Source organism: Tetrao urogallus (genome assembly GCF_951394365.1).
Source record: "Tetrao urogallus genome assembly, chromosome: 2".
Taxonomy (NCBI): domain Eukaryota; kingdom Metazoa; phylum Chordata; class Aves; order Galliformes; family Phasianidae; genus Tetrao; species Tetrao urogallus.
The window spans coordinates 75324041-75345224 of NC_136814.1; the positions used below are offsets into that span (position 1 = coordinate 75324041).

Here is a 21184-nt window from a genome sequence, read left to right on the forward strand (position 1 = left end):
AGGCGGGCATCCAGTGACACAAAGTACGACATGAGGCAATGAAGTACAGCTAAAAACCTTTTCCTGTTGGGTTTTAGTTTCTTTTTAAACACAGGAAAGCAGAGCTTTTTAAAAAACGATGCCCCAAGTTGCTTTTGTGTCCTGTGTGCCCACCTGCACACCTCACACCTGATGTCAGCCCACATGAATCACCAAAGACCTCAGAGCATCCCACAGAGCTCCAGCTCCTTGCGTGTGCCTACACTCATGAGGCCTATGCCACAGAAGGCCATTCATCAACAGCCCAGGGACGTGGGGAGATCCCATCCTGCTGGTTTTACCTCTACTATGATGCTCTACAGGCAGAGCTGTGACATCTGGATGACTCTCGTGGCATCAGTTTTAGCTAACACCAAGAGTGTTGTGCCTCTGTAGGAGCTGCAGGATTGGCTCTGTGTCTCCTATCTGTCTAAAATCAAAGTGTGGCTCTTAAGGACAGCATTTCAGCAAGTAATCATTGTATTAAAATGTCAAGAAAATCCCAGAACCACATAACACATTTAAATGTTGGTTTAAGTTAAAGTTTTCTGGCACATTTTGATTCAAAATTGCTTTTTTTTTCTGTGTGTTTCAGGATTCATTTCTGTCACTTAATGCCATCCTACAAGGAGGCCCCAGCAGATAAGTCAGCTCCTGCAATCAAAAGACACAGGACATCCAAGGCCAGGCTGAATGGGGCTGTGAGCAGCCTGGTCTAGAGGGAGGTGTCCCTGCCTATAGCAGAGGGCTGGAAATAGATAATCTTAAAGGTCCCTTCCAACCCAAACCACTCTATGATTCTATGATTTTTCTGTAATTCAATTCAGGTATATGCTGAGATTTTTACATATAATTAATACATTTCCTTAAGTCTCTCATTTTCTCTTAGGCTTTATCTACTGGTCTTGTTAAATCCACTTTGACCACTTCAGTAGTAGCAGACGATCCTCCTCGGAGACCTGCCAAAAAAATCTGTGGTCTGGGTACACTGCTTGAGCTGTCACGCTTTGTTTGGGTGCTGACATCTTTGGGCAGGTACACCTGGGTGGAGTTCTCCCTTCTCAGATGGCTGAGATCAGTCTGCATGGCATGAGTTAATTTGCGACGCAGATTGGCCTGAAGAGACAAAAAGAATCAAATGATCAGCACTGTGTGTAGCCTGCACAATTTTAAGTCAGCCTCCTGCTGGTTTTGTGTTTTCTTTGGTAATTGTGCCTCGTGTGATGAGGTTTGGTTGTTGGTATCACAGATTATCAAATAAAAAGGAAAAAAAATTTCTTTCAAGACATTTCTAGCTAGCCCCTTGGCAAGAGGCAAAAGATAATGTTATTTATCTGATGCAGTGGTTGGCAACCCTGTCCACGGCAGGGGGGTTGGAACCAGATGATCTTTAAGGTCCCCTCCAACCTAAGCCATTCTATGATTCCATGGTTTTATGATTATGACGACAATAAGAAAGCCACGTTCAATCATAGCAACTGTTGTAGATACAATGACAAAACCTCTTCTTACCAAGTGCTGAAATTACAAAATCAGCAGTTAGCAAAATGCATGCTCCTTCTTCTATGTCACCCATGGTGCACAGCACTGTAAATCATAGGATGGTATCACTGAAATACAGCAAATACAGTCTCACGCTGTGGGATTCAGACCCCGACATAAGTAAGGGGTGAGAAAGTTCCCAGAGTCCAGTCCTGTTGGTGGAGCCTGAAGTCAAAGACAGCAGAGGCTGGAGAGTGACTAAGCTGGCCTGGAATTTGGTCTTCCTATCAGGAACCCAAACAGTCTCCAAAACTCCATTAGCTAGATCTCTTGTGACTGCGGAGGAAGTTGAAGCACCCAGGTGTGGAAAATCTACAGCCTAATCTTATGTCTTCTAAGAAAGAAATATTTTAACACTTCAAGTTTTCTGGCTAGATGCTGATAATAAACCACCCTGAGTAATTTGTTTCTCAGCAGGTCAAACCAATGAGCTACCAAATTGCTTGTAAGCTCTTTGTGCTCAACTATTAGAAAACATAAACGGTTGCTTATGCTAAAGATAAACCGCTGAACACATCTTAACATCTATGCACTGATAGTAACAAAATACAAACCAATTTTACAGCTTTTCTTCTCAGTTCCCACTCGTTCCATTCATAGGATTTCACAATAGTTGGAGGCAAGATATGAGTATCGGTTTGAGTACCACTGTCACATTTTGTGATTGGTTTCATCGGAAGTTTGTCTGAGCTTCTTAACTGGATGGAAATAAAAAACAGTAAGCAAGTCATTAGTGAAAAGAATACAGCTGCTTAAGTAAGATAGCAGAAAGAAACCTGCAAACCTGTACAATGCACGTCGGTAATGATTTTTACATTCAACAATATTTTTGATCCTCTGACCCCGCTGAAAAGAAAAAAAAACTGTGTTTAAAAACTGTGTGGATGTGGCACTGAGGGACACAGTCAGTGGGCATGGTGGGAGTGGGCTGACAGTTGGACTAGGTGATCTTAGAGTCTTTTTTTAGGTCTTTTCCAACCTTCCTGATTCTGTGATTCTCTGCCAGAGGTGGGATATAAACCTCATGTTTCTCACCAAGGGTCAGTTCAAGTCTATGTTCTTTGCATTGCTAGGGGTTTCGAATTCATGATGCAACACAGAAAAAGTTTAACTCACCCAACCAAGCCCTTGGGTTTCACATGGTACAACTATCACATTCATTTTCATAGATTATGGTCCTTTTCATTGTGTAATATATTCCAGTTTCCGTCCCATATATCACTACATCCTCAACCAACACATACAAATGAACTTCTGAGTGAAAGCTCTACTTAATACGGTATCTGGCATATCTTCAATTGCATTTACTCCCTGTTCCTTTAAGCTAATTTTGCAAAAATGAGGAAAAGAAACATCAGACACAAGATTTTCCTTGGCTAAGGATGAACAGCTCTTTTTACCACTACCATAATCCTTCAGCTCCACACGTTCTCCTGGTAGGAGAAAGCTGAGAACATTAAGGGAAGATGTTTCTTATCTACACCCTGAAGATCTGGAAGAGATGGACCAACTGGCATCATGTGTGATAGGCAGATTATTCTTCTGGGTATCACCCCTGGTCTTTTTATGTTCTAGAAAGAACAGATAAACCAGCAATCCAACAGTTGTTCAGCAAGAGGCAATGAGTACCCGCATACGAGGAGCAAGGTATCCAAACTGATGGTGAAGGTTGAGCAGCTGAATTAGCTCTGCGTGTTCTTTTGCTTTTTCTACATTCAGTTGAATGAACTTATCTGGATCTTGAGCAAAAATGTATGCAGATTCTTTGGAACTGAAAACATAACATCTGTCCTTGTGCTTCAGAATGCCAATAGCAGGATTTCCTAAGGAAAAACAAAACCAAAACACTATGATATGCAATCCAAAAGGTATTTTTGATCAAGGTCATACATTTTCCTCAAGTCAGCTTCACTTTTCTTTTATTCTTTTTTTTCTGAAATCAGAATAAATCTCTGGAAAAAGTTTGTTTTAAATAGAGAAAAGTAAATTTCTTTAGGTCATCACATCTGCTTCTGATTACTTTCCAGCCACTGTGCTTTAGTCTAGACTAGACTCTGTGTCTGTGAGAAAAACAATGGATGAAACACATATGGGAAAGGTGTAAAAAACATTGCCCATACCCAGAAATGTTTCCTCTCCAGATCAGCAGTCCCTTTATACCAAGGAGCCTAACACTGAAATTAGCGAAGAAACAGAATAAGCAGCCAAGAAGCTGGACGATAAAGTAAGAAAGGAAATTAAATGTCAATCACAGCCAAATAACTTATCAAAGAAAATACAAATTGAGCTCAACTGCAGTGAATGGCTCTGCTTTGGCTGTCTTTGTCTAGGAAAGGCCTAGAATCACCTCAGGCTGTGCTCTGAAGATATTAAATGGCACTACTCAATGCCAATCAAAAAAGCATGAATAACCTCAGGAATTATTTGGATACAGAAGGGAAGAAAAAAACAATAGAAGCCTACATTTCCTATACTACATTTTGTTCCAATTCATTAAAAAATATAAATTAAGTGAAGTGAGTTGGAAGTGATCCAAGGTTTGGATCTTAACTCTTCCACAAAGGAAGAGTCAAAGAAAGAGGCCTCCTCAGCACTGAGAACAAGCAACTGATGAGAAATAACATGATACGAGATTATCATACCTGTAGAACATTAGATATAAAATCACTACTTGCTAATTTTTCTAATAGGAAAACAACCTTTGATGAAATTACCAAGCTGGAGCTTAAAACCTTCTCTGAAAGAGGTACTTTTCATACTACAGGTAATTATAATTGTAGGACATAATGACAATAAGAATATCTCACGACAAACTGTAAATGGATTTAAAAAGCAATTAAATAAATGAAAAGTCTCTCTTGAGGATTATTTAACAGAAAGGTGCAGACACAACATTCATCTGAAGAAATCCCATAACCTCTGACTGCTGAAACGGGGAAGAACGTAATGCAAGAAGGGCTGTTTCTACTTAATTACTCATGGTCTTCAAATGCCCATGACTGGCCACATCCAGCAATCACAAGGCTGGAGAGACCTTCAGTCCAACCCAGGACAGCTGTTCACATGCAGCACTAAGTGTTTAAATGTATTCACACCACCATTAAATTATGTATTTGTTTATACTGACAAGAAATTGCCGTATTTTCCTCCCAGTCTCCTGTAGGTTTAAAATAGTCCACATGGATAGGTTCTATAAAACACAAGGAGACAGAAAACATGAACTGGTGGAGTAGCTGAAACGAGACTCGCTTTCAAGACAAGTGACCTTAGCCCAGACCAAATACAATCCAACCATTGGCTGACCACTAAGTGCGATTTTGTATTACTGTCACAGAAGACTTTTGGTACTTTGTATCTACTGTTTGAATAAATATCCACTATTCAAGGCATGGGTGTGTGTGTTTGCAACAAAGAGAAACAGTATCCTCTATCTGACAATTTTCCAATGACCGTATTAAAACACATTGACAACAATAAGCAAACCTGCATTCAGCTGCAATGCAGGTTATATAGAAGCACAGATAGCAAAGAGGAAACATTCATCCATCTCATCTTGGCTTTGCTTCTGCTTGCTTGTGCCTACCAACCCTTGAAGCCTTCCTACCTTCTATTTTGGGCATTTTATCTGGATATTTCTTAGAGAATATTTCTTTAACAGGGGAAATCATTCAGGAGTGAAAATTACAAAAAATGTGGAACTCCATCTCTGACAGAAGAGGACACTTCCAGAATATGTCTTCCCATTTTCCCTAGTACTTGTGCACGTATCAATTAAGGAGAACATCTAACTGCAATGCATACCTGGAAGGGTGAGGCCTTTTACACCAATTGCGTGTGCACAGAAGCCGTGGTACTGGATGAACAATTCATCAGAATTAGAGGTAGTCTCTGGAAAGAGCCATTCCTGGTTCTTGAAATCAGAAACATTCACTCTTGTCCCTATGGTTTAACAAGGGAAGGATTTCAGTAACAAGACATCTGATGTTTAAAATACAAACAAAACTACAGGCTGAGCTGATTACTATTGTCTTCACAGTGGGATCTGCAGTGCCACGATCCCAAAATCCCCAAATTTAAGACCTACCTCAGAAGAGATCCTAAGGAATCAGCCCTGAAGGACTGAAAAATCAATATTGGGGGGTCCTGCTTCAAAAGCATTAGTTTTATTTGGAAACAGAACTGCAAAAGGATGGTAATATCAAGTACTCCTATTTCATTTACACCCACTCACAAACAGTGCATATCCTTGAATATAACTTGGTTTATTAGGGGTATCAGCTTTACAAAAAATGATTTTGGCAAAAAACAAACAAACAAAACACCACCACCTCAATAATCTTGAGAAACAAAGGAAATTAAAGTGGTAATAACTTTCAGTACCCATGGTTTCTCTTATCCTCTCCTCATCAGTTTTCACAGTCACCCCTTCCAGAAGAGATGTTAGCAGTTCCTCAGGAAAAAGCTGTGACTGGGTTTCCAAGAACTGCTGCAGAGAGTTAGTCATATTTGTGAGGAAGCTTAGCAGAAGTATCTCATCCTGAAACCTGGACCATAGGTTGAAAGCTGCAACAAAAAGAGGCTAGGGAAGGAAAAAAAAAAAAAAAGAAAATGATCTGAAATCCAGAATCATTTTGTATCTGCAACATAACCCATATGCTATGCGCAACAATCCATGATATGAACAAAGCTGACCTGACCTACAAGGCTTTCAGCACTCAGAAACTCTGGGGGAAGCCCAGGGCTTTGAAAATGGAATTGCCACCTCAGTGTCCAAGCACCTAATACGTGTGACCACAGGCCAGAATGGTACTTTTCTAGGGTTGGCAATCCTGCACATTGCAGGGGGGTTGAAACTAGATGATCATTACGGTCCTTTTCAACCCAGGCCATTCTATGATTCTATGATTCACTCCGAAGTCTTTTCCAAAAACAGATTACTCCAAAACCATACCTGGAACTGAGAGCTTCACTGACACTGCAGATTTGTAACTGGAAATGAATTATAGAGGAAGAACCAGGTGAACCACAGCAACTAAACTGCCAAATGAAATAACCTCCCAGCTCCTATCTTCAAAGGACCTGTCTTTGTCATTCTGCTTCCAGAGTGACTTAGTGCCACAGTGGCCAAGCTATGGTGTGTATCAGACAAATGGTGTGCAAGCTTCTTCAGCTTCAGCTTCAGGTACAGCATTCCAAACAGCAGCAACTCTCACATCCTTGTGTACTCTCATATAGAAGAAGCCTTTCAGCTTGGAGTACAAATAGTTACTTTAATCATGTGTTTGGTAACATCTAAACATACAGTGTTTATGAGAAAATTTTCAGCTAATCCTAGCTGGATGCTAACACCATGTGTTTCATGCATGTTACCAGCATTATTACATGAACGGTCAAAAGAGTTGGGTCTGGATTCTGTCAGCATCACAGCATGGTGAGAATGTTAAGGTTGCAAAACTGGAAGAAATGAAAGGAAAGGAAGCAAGGATCAAAACCATTCTTTCTATAACAAACTATATGTAGTAAAAGGAATATTAATAAAATCTACTGTCTTCTGAAATAAAGGCTTACTACAAATATAGTCCTTATTCTGTAATTTTAAATGGCAGAACATCCTGCTTCTCCACATTCCCTCAGGATTCAGCTTCTCAGCAACTAGCCAAAGGCAACAGAATCTGTTTTTTAACAAGGAAATCTCCATCTGCAAACATCTGAAATCAAATCACATTACATATTCTGCCCTCAGCAGAGGAGAAGAAACAACTAACCAACTTGAAGAGAAGAAATCTAGGAAGCAGCCAGGAGGAGACAGCTTCTGAGGAGAAGGGCAGTGTGTATTCAGAAAGGTTAAACTCAGGTCAGTGAACTGAATCTTCACAGACTTCCTCTGTCACCAGGGAAGGGACGTGATTTTCCAGAAGTTACAGAGCCTAAACTGGGCTTCCTCCTCTCACCCACCCCTGAGGAAAGACTACCCATCTCTTCCCTCTCTCTTTGCCACTGTGTTCAAGTGTGTACCGAGCACTTAAGCTTTGTGAAGGTACAGGAGAAAAACTGATTTGAGCAACTCGATGAGCAGTGTAAATGTTCTCCAAATGAGAATGTCTGGCTTGTAAAATCACAAGCACACATGCAGTGCCAGATCACGCTCTTTCCACAAGTTTTCTGCTCAGAGTAGGCACGTGTAGGTGTGCATGGTATTCCTCCTTCCCCCCTCCACATTAGACTTTATTTTGCTTTCTAATTACTTATTCTGAAGGATGAAATATTGAAACATCACAGGAGAACACTGCTGTAACGCTAAAAATACTAACAAACGACTCGAGACACAGTAAAATAGTATTTCATTCCTTCCCCCCATTTTGTACCTTGCTCTCCTTTTACCTTGAGATCAAGTCCCATAGTTTAGCTGCCTGCCCAAAAACCACACAGGGTGCTGTTTTCAGCTGCAGCTTTTTTCTTAAACTAGGCAAAACCACTCCTGCAAAGTATTTTGCAATGGTTTCGTGATTTTTTAATAATTAAAGTCAAATAGGTTTTCCTTTCAAATACTTACAAAAGCTTCTTTGGTATCTACGGAGACCTTATTCTGAATGGTGCTTTTTAACTGCTCCATTGTTGCTGTAAACTCCACATTCAACTTTTCAATTTCTTGACCACTTGTAATCGTGTCAGACTGGAAAAAGAATGTGCTTCAGGTAAGAAGTATGATAGTAAAAGAAAATAAGTGTTTAGTAACAAAAAAAATTATTAAAAGAAATATTTTCTTAAGCTTTATGACATAAAAGATAGGCTAATGGAAAAAAAAACAACAGCTTTCAAAAGGCAAATAAAACTATCTTCATAAGTGTAACAAGTTTCAGGAATTTAAATTGTGTTCTTAAGACTTTGGATGGCCCCACAAGTGTTGGGGATGTCTACAGCCTAAAACTGAGATGATGTATAATTTTTCTTTCATAGGTGATAGCTTTTAGTAGCAGAAAATCTTCTTGACCCACATCTTCTTCAGTTAATTTCAGGTCATCTGGCTTTTCTTACGAGGTGTCTGATGGCAGAATCCCACTTTCTCCAGTCATCTGTGCAGTGTCTGAGCAGACTGAGTCTCAGAATGCAAACGTGGCAGATGTCCTACATTTGCAGTCCTTTGGTGATAAAAAGACACATCCTTCCCAGGAAAGGAAACCTCCAGAACTGAAGTGGAATCACAGTCACACTGCAACAAACAATTAATGCACGTTGCCTTTTACCCAGCATGTTTGGTACTGAGCTCAGCATGACAGATTATGTAGGTTCTCATATGCTGAGAAACATCTGATTTTGATTATTTCTGATTTCTTTCATGTTGATTTTTTTCCAGTCCTGTACAAGAAGGTAACCTGGATACCTTCTACTGCAATAAAACCCTACGGGATACAACAAGGTGGTAACTCACCAGAAGGATGCAAAGGAAGGCCTCATACTGCCTCACATTGAACAGTGCTTCTTTCAGTTTTAAAGAACTAAGCTGCCTGTGTCTGTTCTGGTCTTCATGCATGGATTCCAACAGAGCAGTGTAACGGTGGGCTAGCACATGGCAAGCATTAAGATGGTCTTCAATAGATTGTGTGGCTGCTGGGATGGCTTCGTTCAGAATGGCTGGCACTGTTTATACAGAACAAATACAAGATACATACATGTAAAGTGCTTGAAAACATGAGCAAATGGTTACAGTGCAATTTTAGAGCCAAGCAGTATTCCATTTAAATATTGAACTCTAGCCTTACATTCCCAAATGTCTGTGTACAGATTCAACCACTGTATCTTACAGTAAAGTCAGAATTACAGCTGTGGAAATACAACAGTGGAGGACAGTGCGGAGTCCTGCTTTGCAGTAGATGCACTTCAGTAGTGCACAACGAAAGTTGCACTGAAGGTGACAGCTTTCCTCATTTGTAAAATGCCAATACAAAGGTAACTCTTGCCCTGTTCCAAAGACAACGTTTTCAAAAATTCCAAGATGCCTACTGATGTTCTGTACACATGAAACAAGTAGGAAGTTTCCAAATGCAAAAGAGAACATGAAGAACATGTTAAGAAGCTGAAGAAGTAACTCTAAATTGTCAGAATTCAGATATTGCCCAAGCAACTTTTCTTTAAGTGTAATTCTCATTACTCTTACTCAACAGAAAATTTTAATTGGGTCAACAGTGCCCTTTCAAGATCTTAATTAACTGCTTTTTAAGGCAAAAGTTACACATTTAATTCACTAAATGGCAAGAGATCTAAGAGCAAGTTTTTCTGAAGTAAATTAGTGCATGAGGTTAATATGTGTTCAAAAATCCTTGAGGCACTGCTTGCCCAGAGATGTGGTGGATGCCCCAGCCCTGGAGACTTTCAAGGTCAGGCTGGAGTAGGCTCTGGGCAACCTGGTTTAGCTATGCATGTCCCTGTTCTCTGCAGAGGAGATGACCTTTAAAGGTCCCTTCCAACTCTAAAGATTCTATGATTCTATGATTCTAAACCACACAGGATTCTCTCTTAACAGCAGAGTAGTAGCCTGCATGGAAACCTATAATCAAATACTAAATTTGTTCTTTTCCTTCAGCTCTACAGATCCTGGGTCAAAGCTGTTTATCTAGTGAGGCAGGGTATAGAATCATAGAATCACAGAATCACCAAGGTTGGAAAAGACCTAAGAGATCATCCAGTCCAACCGTTCACCTATTCCCAATAGCTCCCACTAAACCATGTCCCTCAGCACAACATCCAGTCTTTCCTTGAACACCCCCAGGCTCGGTGACTCCACCACCTCCCTGGGCAGTCCATTCCAGTGCCTGACCACCCTTTCTGAAAAGTAATACTTCCTAATGTCCAGCCTGAATCTCCCCTGCAGTAGCTTGAAGCCATTCCCTCTGGTCCTATCACTAATGACACGAGAGAAGAGGCCGACCCCCAGCTCGCTACAACCTCCCTTCAGGAAGTTATAGAGAGCAGTGAGGTCTCCCCTGAGCCTCCTCTTCTCCAGGCTGAACATTCACAGCTCCTTCAGCCTCTCCTCATAAGCCCTGTGCTCCAGACCCCTCACCAGCTTTGTTGCCCTCCTTTGAACACGTTCCAGGGCCTCAATATCTTTCTTGCGGTGAGGGGCCCAAAACTGGACACAGTACTCGAGGTGCGGCCTCACTAGTGCTGAATATAGGGGAACAATCACCTCACTGCTCCTGCTTGCAACGCTGTTTCTGATGCAAGCCAGGATGCCATTGGCCTTCTTGGCCACCTGGGCACACTGTCGGCTCATGTTCAGCCGAGCCGAGTATAACTGGTGAAGGCACTCTGGTGAAGAAGGTCAGGAATTGACAACCCAAATGCATTCTTGTATACTTACAGTCATCGATGCCTTTTCCTCCTTTCCCACATTCCTTGTTGTACAACCGAATTCCTGTGACTAGCATGGTAAGATTTTTTAGCTCTTGCTCTTTATCCTTCTTACTGAGTGATAGGAAGGGAACCAGAGCTGTCTGGGGGAACACACTCTGCAATGCAGCTGGAAAGTGAGAGAATAGGGAAAAAAGCGATTAAACATGCAAAAATATTCTCTCCTGACCAACAGCTACAGGAAGCAGAAATTCATGGCAAATGTAGACATCAAAGCTGAGCAGTGACAGTTTGGGCAATGTGCAGTCATGACAATTTAGCACATCTATTCCTAAAGATCAACAAAAAGGTGACATTCAATTCTTCAACAAGAGAAATCCAAAGTCCAATTTCACAAGAGAGCGATTACGGACCTGTCACCTCCCTGACAACCTCAATGTCTGTCGGGGATCCCAGGCCAGAGCTCAGCAGCACGTAGTTAACAATCCTTTGATACACATTCTTCATTTCCTCTTGCATGCGGGGACGACTATCTGTGATGTCCCTGAGCAGAGGAGCCAACCTGCCCTCCAGAACATGGCGATGCTCTCTGAGTAATTCAGCTGAAAAAAGGACAGTTAGAAAGCACCACCTGTATTCTTTGGAATTTGACTTATGCAGACAGGGCAATTCATAACCACGGGCAATTTAAGGTTTCTGACTCAGTGATATGTGAAAGACATGTACAAGGTATCATGCTCTTCTATTTAACTGAAGTGAAGTTAAATATTAGCAAAACTAGCAAGATTAGCATCAGGAGAGGCCAGATGGTTCAGGGTAACTTAAAGCAGCAACTCTGCCTTACCAGACTCCATGAGTGCAGTAGGACACTTAACACACACACATTTCATACACACCTGAAGTTACATGACAAAATCTGAACATTACACAGGATCTCACAAGTCTTTTACTGGACTTACTGAGCTTACTGCATCTAGAAGACTTTGGAACAGCTTCCTAGTTTTGCTTGTTTTTGTTTTTGTTTTCATTACATGCTAAGACATGCTATACATACTTCCATGACAGTTCCCATCTTCTGGAAATATTTACTTCTTGTCTACTCTTGTTTTATTTTCTGTGTCCCAGCCGACCCTCCCTGTCCCACTGAGGTAAGAAATTCATTACAGCAGAGACATTCTCTCCATCTCACTTTCCTTCCACTTCCACACTCCCTTGCTGAGACCATATAAAGTTGCTGCTGATGAGACCAAAGCATACTTGGTTAAAACCACAGTTGTTGAAGTTTGCTCTCAATTATGGATATTGATAGGCCATCAGTTTCCCTTTCAGGCACACCAATGAATTTCCATGTAGTGGTTCTCTATCAGATAAACAGGAGCAGCCTGAGCTTTGCTGGCTGAAACACTCACTCCTATATAATACATTTCTCCAGGGCTTGTTATTTTACTTTAGCACCAGTATTCATTTAAGAAGGAATCATTATTAGCCCTGCACATAGCAGGGGGGTTGAAACTCGATGATCATTGTGGTCTTTTTCAACCCAGGCCATTCTATGATTCTATGATCTATGATTCTATAGGGAGAGGTGAAAGTTTAAAGTCAGAACGAACCGCTTCTATTAAAAATTAAATATTACTGTATTGAAATTACCTCTGTTCGCATAGTTCAAATCAAAGTAAACTTGCATCTTCATTGTGCTCAGGGATGGGTTTGCTGTGTCAATCAGCCTTGAAACACAGAGCTAAGGAAAGAGACACGGAGGTGAGTTCTTTTGAATTTGCTGGGAAACTTCTCAACTGCTCACAATTGCGAGACAGGTTTTGAAACGTTGCAGAGCAGTTGCCTCCATTTCCTAGACACACAACAAATTCTGCTCATTAACCTAAGTGAACACATAATCTTCAGAGACAGAGTTATGGTAGAAACTGTCGTTAGAGTTCTGAAAATGTTTGTATCAAAATAAAATGATGTTATAATTACCACATATAAGGATACAGTCTCAGCAATGCACTGACACTCAACATCCTGTCGGAATTACCTGGATAAGATTTTGCACGTCCTTTTTTGTAAGGATTTGATCCACATCAAAGTCATTTCTTGGATCTAGAACAACAGCTTTCACCTAGAAATGGCCAAAACCAAGCTTTTAATTTATATCACAGCTTCTACTCCACGCAAATAACCTCTTAAGTTGTGAAAAATCTCCTCTGCAGCCAATGTTTCTTTATCTTTGAGGGGAAATAATTAAAACTGAGTCTTTTGACATTTATTTTGGTCCTCCTTGTGATTTATCAATGGTTCATGTTCCTGTCATTGCTATCCTTTGCCACAAGCCAGACTTGGCAATGCCTTTACAGGGCCTCGTGTTCACACGCAGTTTCAGAGGGACAAAAATGCTTTTTCACATTTCTGAGGCCCCGTACTGAGAGTTACCCTCCTGCCCTTTAGGACTCCTGGGCAGACCAAAACAGAGCCATTCCCAGCTCGGTTCACTCCTGGGCCGCAGCCATTCCAGCTTCAGCACCCTGACATGAAGTAGATGGTTTGAGCTGGAAAGAACCTTTAAGATCACGTAGTTTCACGCCCCTGCTACAGGCAGGGACACCTCCCTCCAGACAGGTTGCTCACAGCCCCTGATTTCTGTCCGTACTTCGCGTTGGTGACAGGAGGGGAACTCTTTGCCTCAGGTAAAACTGGAGATGGCGCAGCACGGTAGCCCTGCCAGCAGCTGGGAATCGCTCTTACCATGAAAGCCACCACTGTTTCGGAGACGGGGTGCCCGTGGGCGGCACACTGCTGCCCCGCCTGGCGGATGATGTGCCTTATGACCCCTTCGGACGGATCCCACGACATTCTGGTCATAGGCACCCCGACGGCCCGAGGAAGAAAATGAAAGCCGGTTAGAAGACAGTCACCGGGCTTTTGCTCCATACACTCCCCCTCCGGCGGCTCACCCTAACCCACCCGCCTCCTCGAGCCGTTCTCGGGGTCGCGTCCCATTCCCCGCTTCCCCCGCGCTCACCTCACCTCAGCCGGCCCGACCCAGCGGCGGCAAGCGGCGAGCGCGGGCTGGAGGCGGGCGCGGCTCCTCCCGTTGCCATGGCGACCGAACCGCTCGGGGGGCGGCGCGCGCGCAAGGGGAGCGCGCGTGCGCGTTTGCAGCTGCAACACGCGGCGGTGTGCGCGCGCTGCTGTAGCTCGGCGTCTACAAGTGCGTCCTACCCGCGGGTCTGGGGGTTCACTCTGGTAGCATAACGAATGGGGTTTCTTAGTGTGTCGTCTGCATTCCTGTTTCAGAAACCCAGCCCCTTGGATTTAGTGCGAGGTTGTTCCAAAAGTAAATGCTTCCTACTTGCTTTCATGGAATCTACAGCAGATGTGACGAGCACAGTAACGCTGTTTGATGGAGCAAGTTCTCAGCTACAAAACAGCATGTTTCAACACATCACCATTACCTGTGCATTTTCACCAGTGATGAACAGGAGCCTGCATACCGTGCTCAAAAACATCTGCACCAATTGAGGTGACCTACTGGTGCTGCTGCAGCTGCTTAAACACACCACCCTCACTGTGCTCACAGCCACTGCTTGACCTCCATGACATCTGCTTCCAATGTCATGCACCAACATAATTAAACAGGAAGCATTACTTTCGGAGCAGCCCTGTGATAATAGCAAGACCTTTACCAAGAGAGATAGCAAATCCACAGGAGTGTTTCTCCACACACAGCAGAACGGGGAGCTTTTGTGACCCGTCCTCACACACACATCTCTGCTCAGAGTGCTGGAGTCCTCCCAGCCAGCGCCCAGCCCACAGTGGCCATGGGCAGCACACGTCCCTCAGGGGCTGGCGCTCAGCAGCCTCAGTCTGCCCTAGGGCCTGGAGCGCATTTGGGATGCTCCTGGAGAACTCTTTCTTCTTTAATTTCACTTGGAAGGAAGGAAGAAGAAGGCAATTACACATTTGCTGAGTAAAAACGTGGTCTCAGGAGGTTCACTTTTGTTTGATCACAAAAATTCAGTTACTTTGTTAGTGACCCACCTGAGGTCCCAAGGCTGCATGTTCAAAATAGCTGGATTTCTGCTCTCAAATTAGTGTTAAAGTTAAGTTTTGATCAGCATTTCTGAAAATGGAGGCCTGGTTTATCCAGTGTTCTTGCAACTAGAATCAACGGCCCTCGTTTTTTCCTCAAAAATCACTGCACAGATTTGAGTCACAGAATCAGCAAGGTTAGAAAAGACGGCTAAGGTCAGCTAGTCCAACTACTGACCCACCCCACCGTGCCCACTAACTGTGTCCCTCAGTGCCACATCCACATGGTTCTTGGACGCCTCCAGGGACAGTCATCCCCACGCCAGTGCAGCACCACTCTGAGAAGCTTTCTGAGAAGCATCTCGCAGCCTGCTGCACACTGAAGGTGGAGACACTCTTCCCTCTAGTGGTGTGCCTGAGATATTTGCACACCCAGAGAAGAGATCGTTGGTTTCGTGCTGCAGGGGCTTTAAACGTTATTTTGAAGAGTCATTAAAAGCAGCACCTTCACTTTCAAATCACTGTGGATTACAGTTGAATACCAGGAAGCACTCATTCAGTACTTCCATTCAGTGCTAGTGACAGGACAAGGGGACAGGACAAGATAGTAGGAAGAAATTCTTTACTGTGAGAGCGGTGAGACACTGCAACAGGTTGCCCAGTGAGGTTGTGGATGCCCCCTTCTTGGAAGCATTCAAGGCCAGGCTGGATGGGGCTCTGAGCAACCTGGTCTAGTGGGAAGTGTCTCTGCCTATTACAGGGGGTTGGAACTACATGATCCTAAATGTTTCTTCAAACCCAAACCATTCTGTGATTCTACAATTTACTGTGCAGGTGACAGAGTGCTGGCACAGGCTGCCCACAGAGGTTCTGATAGGTAAGTGGCAGGGAAACAGCCATTTCAGGCTACTGGGGAAATGTGCAGACTTATGTGTAAGGGCATCATAGGTGACATCTATAGTATTATTTAAACTGTTGTTAAAAGCCAGAGCTTCCCTATTAGAATATAGTAAAGGATCATTGGACTGGTATTCTGTTTCTTCATCCTAGCTCCACCCTTTGGCTGTACCTACCCTTATTTCCAACTGTATCATGCTCATGAACTGGGAACTTTGGTCCTGTGATTCAAATATCTCCAAGACACTTGAGGCAATCTTTTGTTGGCCAAAGAAGTTTATTTTGGCTTTCAACTTGGAAATATACTTTTTTTTTCCCCAGACATAATTTGCAGAGAGCACAGCACAACAGGTTTTGCCCTTGATTTGATCATTTCTGGAAAAACAAACAAACCATGGTATTGTAGAAACCCAGTTAACAAGTAAATTATGTTAGCCTGGGTCCTTTGACCAGCACAATGGATGCACTGTATTTGCCAGGTTACAGAGAGGGGTGGGGAGCAGAGCTATTTGTCCTTCAAACCTTTAGAGAGGAGGGAGTGGAGAGATTCCAGACATAGCATCACCAAGTGCCTCAGCTGGGAACTCTAGTGATAGATGTGCTGTTCAGCTGCGTTCAGGAGAATTGCTACCCAAGACTCCTCAGTAGCATTAACATTCAAAGGCATTAATAAAAATAATACACTTCAAGAGCTTTTTCTGTTAATCATTTCTCTTAAAAAAATTGCTGAAGATTAGACCTGGGACTTATCAGACACTACTTGGTGTAGATCATGTAGTTCCCACGTATACTTCCTGTTTCAAAAGAGCTGCAGTTTGGCTAGAAGCACACGCTGGTATTTCATGGGTCACTTAGCTGTTAACTACTCTTACGTCTGCGCAGCTGATAAAAAATCAGTAACTTAAATCTTTTCACGAGACTACCTTCTCATGCAGTGCTGAGCCCCACATCCCATCATTATGCAAAAAGTAGAACAACTGTGATACAGTAATTTTTCCACAAGCTGAAGAAGCGTAAGAAACTGCTGTTGGACTGCGCCCTGTTTGACGGGGCTTTCTTCTCCTGCTATAGGAACTTCTTTCAAAGGTATGGAAACATAACTATCTGGTGTGTAGATGAAGGAGGGAATCTTATAGGAAATATGTTGCTATGGCTCTGACCCCATTAGCAGAGAAGAAAAGTGTACTAATGATGAGAGTGTAACCATGCCAGAGTTTGAAAGATGACTTCTCACTCAGCTCACTCTTTTCCCACTAGTGACTTGTCACTGCTGTACAAAGGCCTCTTGATTCATCTGTCAAAATGGAAGGGAAAGCTCAGTGAATCAGACTTGGAGGAGAAGAGGACTGTTATCCACACTCCCCCAGAAACAGAGATCTCCCTTTAGTGTTTCCCCCAGATGAGCTGGGAACCTGCCCACCAAAAGCACTTGCAGTTTGTGTACCGATTTGCAAATCCTTCTTGAAAATTCTGACCTGTGCTGCACGCAAGCAATTCTATTCCCAGCGCAGCTTCTTTCCTACAGCAGCTATTAAGGCCTAACATCCTGCAGATTTGTGTTGAATACTTGAATAACTCTTTAAAGGTCTATGCCTGTTTGCAGCAATCTTCAAAAGAAATGCTAAGGAATGGGGGAAAAAAGTGATATTTTAATATCACAGGATGCCTGGTAGCTGTTAGAGAACCAAAGGACAGCTGAGTTAGCACTTCTTACTTTTTACAATTAAAAATGGATTCTAAGGCTCCTATAGATACACAGTACTGGCCAGTTGTGATTGTTTTTTAGTCTCATATGTCAGGTAATCCTGTTAGCAGACATGAGAAAACACTGCAGAGATAGGAATCCAATTTGTGGAATTACAAGTAGAGAAAACATCTGATAAAGAAGAAACCTAGTGAAATCATTCAGCCATAGAAATAGAATATGACAGAAAAGGATTTTGAGATGGACATTAAGTCCATTTGGCTGAAACAAAGAAAGGAATACTTTTCCCTGGCATGCACAAATATTTCAGAAGGATTGTTGGTTTTGCTTTGAATCAGAGGCATACGTCTTACAAGAAATTCTGCAAATCCTTTCCTTGAGACACTTTATGATGCTGGCTCCCTGTGACCTCCTATTCATCTCCTTCCCATCACCAGGAGACAGCTGAAGGGAAATGAGATCTTACCTGTGATTCACTGGAAACTGTAACCTGAAGACAGTTTAGCGTTTAAATAAAACTATGAAACTTCAGGTTTCACAACTTCTTTTCACAATTCCGTTAGGAATAGAATTAATTAAAATTCAAGTAGCCTCCAGGATGAGGTTTGAAAGACATCACACATTGACATAAGTGCATTTTACAAAGAACTCAGCATCTGACCTCTGCCAGCATCAGGCCTATACGTTTCTAGAAATGGGCACCAGTGCAAAGCAAAGATTTTCATGCCAGTTCCAAGGCATGAAAGCTACACTAACTGTGATTCTATGCTCTCATTGGTATTAGAGGTAGCTGGTTCCTAGGCTTTCTGGACAACCCTGAATGTGGAAAGTGCTCTCAGAAGAACTCTGGAATGATGTTTTGCTGAAAGATCACTGGGCATTTCCTTGACCTCTTGATTATGCTGGATAACGAACATCTAAATAGCTAAATAAATACAGAATATCAAAATAAAGTATATATGTTTACAGACTGCTAAGATCTGTGTTCTCTCTATATCAGACTCTAGAAGAAAAACCCCCACAGTGTGAAACTTAACTAAAAGCTTGGGTTAGTAGCTCCATCTCAATGGGCACATTTAGCAGTCAACCTGCTCATGTCCCAGTCAAGCAGAACCTGCCCAAGACACACCTTAAAATATGAGCAGCAGATCAAACATCTATGTGATACCAGTTGGAATGACAGTGTACTCAGGGCATGCAGGCACGAAATAGCCTCTTGCTTTGGTCCTGCACTGTAGCCTTGATTCTAATAAAGACAGACATTCCTAGCACCCACATCTGTGGCTATATTATCTGGGGGTGAGGCAGTCATGAGACTATGCTGATTGTAAAAAATTCTGCAGCTCAGATCAGGCTTGCAATGAGCTGCAAGAGAGGCTTCAGACCAGCATGTGAAGGCTTCCATGTCCCGTGGAAGTCTGGGTCTGGCTGGAGGCTTGCTGATCAAGAAAATGTGCTTCCTTCTTATCTGTACTAACAGCTGCAGAGTGAACGCTCCCACTATTTGGAGCTGAGAAAAGTAAGAGAAATAGTCTGTGGATGGATGGGGGTGAAATAGGGCCAAGAGATAACTGTACATGTGTATGGTGTTTTCTCCCCTCTGCATGCATGCTGCATGCACACAGTGGCATTACAAGACGATTGCTTCCAGAGGGGGGGAGAAGAAACTGAGGCCAAATATTATGCAAGAAGTTCCTGCCTCCTGCACACATCAAAGAACAAGGCCTTTAAACTCTTGCCAGTCCTTCTAAAAGTCTCAGCCACTTCTTCAGTCTGCAGTCATCAGATTCAATGTGATAGCTTGAAAGGAAAGGGGAAAAGCAAACAGTTTTGTCAGCCTTTGTAGAAAAACATATGGATTCCAGCCAACACTCAGCTTTTCCAGTACACTATGGCTAGTATACTGCCTGCAAAGCTTTTCATAGGAAAGATGACTCCACTTGTTGTAAGAAATGTTCACAGGAAGACGCTGTGAAAGTGTAAGCACGAGGAGTTCTGGGAGATTTGCAGCAGCACCAGGAGTGCTACTCATAGTAACAAATTTATCTCAGACACTCCTTCATGCTATAGGTTGGTTTTACCAAAACACTTGCTGTCTAAGAGGCTTGCCAGGATCAGGTTAAATCCAAGGAAAAAACATCATGTGGCACCAGCTGCTGCTCCCCTGGTGGGGTCCCAATGGGTCTCAATCTTTCTCCAGGAGTTAGACAGCAACACGTCCCTCAGGTTTTGCAGCCTTCTTCCTGTGCCAGAAGTTGGGTGAGAACTGATCAGTAGAACTGATCAGAAGCAAAGGTCTTTTTGTCACAAGAAAGGCTGCAAGGCAATTAAAATTAGATGTATACTGATTTTATGTTCAGGATTACAGTATCTAAGAGCCAATGTTTTTTAATAGAGGAGAAAAAAGAGATATGCAGCTTTAGTATTCTCATAGGAAAAATAATTCAAGAAAGAAAAAGGAAGCAGCAGAAACTTTAGAAACAGATTGTAGGGTGGAAACCATACTACTCACTTACAAATGAGCCCAATTCTTTCCAGCGGTCTTTCAACATCATGAATGTCCTTTTCCTCTTCCATACTTCTGAGATCCCCTCCAAATCACTTGACATAGTGCTGCTTAACCAGAACCGAGCACAGGAACAGCTGAAGCTCAGGCTTTCAGGCTTTTACAGTGTTAGAGGGCTTTTGTTCAGGAGAATCTTTGAATAGCATACATTCCAACATCTTAATCTTCAATTTAAAGCTACAAAGGTTGGGGGCACGTACTGAAAGATTTCCGCTGGTGTGCGCTGGAATCTCAGGTTATTTTCCGTCTGAATGGAATAAAAGAAAGTTTCACTGTCTCCTTGGCAGCTGTCCAGGAATCCTCTGGGCAGACTGTAGTGGTCCCACGTCCCACTGTGAAAGGATCCAGCTCCTCATTGTCTTCAGCAAAAGCCCTGCAGAGGACGGCCTCTGTGGGGCTCAGTCAGAGACTGGCAAACCCGCAAGGGCATGTGGCAGCTTGCACAGCACAGATACAGATTCAGGTCTCGGCCACGCAGATGCACCTCTAATTGAGCGGTGATAATGTCGGTGAATTAGAGTTCATGTCCCATTGGCGGCAGACTGGGTGGCTGGTGGTTTTGGTAACACTGCAAGGTTTTCAGCAGTCAGCCAAGAGCTCTCTGGTACACTGCCAATGCAGCCACTTTTGGCAGCAGTACTAAAGGCATGAGAACTTTTCCTTGGCAGTAAAATTAGTTACTCTAAGCTTTCACTTGAAGAGCTCTGCTTACGGGACTGAACTGAGTATTGAAGCTTTTTCCATTGAGTCATGCTTCGAAACACATGGAAGGCACAGAAATTTTCTGCTCTTGACTGTGGCAACTGGTTTCAACTAACAATGGCTGTAGCAGAACAAACTATCAGTTCAAGTCATTATGGAGGTTAGACTCCTCTCATTAACAGTTTTCCAGATCATCTGGGAGACAGTCCAGGACAGGTCAGCAAGTCTTGACTGGAGTACTAATTAATAACCAAGATATAGCTATTATTGAATGTGTTTATATTCATGAATGTTAGAACTTTTCCATTCTCAATTATCTATAGACAGTTACCTACAGACAAATTAATTTGGTCCTGTGTGGAGCCAGAAGT

General features: G+C 42.7%; 1 protein-coding gene across 1 annotated transcript; it reads right to left on the reverse strand.

The window, feature by feature from the left end:
* Positions 1-903: 903 nt before the first annotated feature.
* CFAP206 (cilia and flagella associated protein 206) lies at positions 904-13764 on the reverse strand (the record flags this gene model as incomplete). Its single annotated transcript, XM_079550223.1, has 12 exons — positions 904-1134; positions 2115-2258; positions 3190-3383; positions 5362-5499; positions 5941-6139; positions 8114-8233; positions 8990-9198; positions 10922-11080; positions 11325-11513; positions 12562-12652; positions 12950-13033; positions 13657-13764. The coding sequence occupies 12 exons, from the start codon at positions 13762-13764 to the stop codon at positions 904-906; spliced, it is 1866 nt and encodes a 621-aa protein (XP_079406349.1).
* Between the last annotated feature and the right edge of the window lie 7420 nt (positions 13765-21184).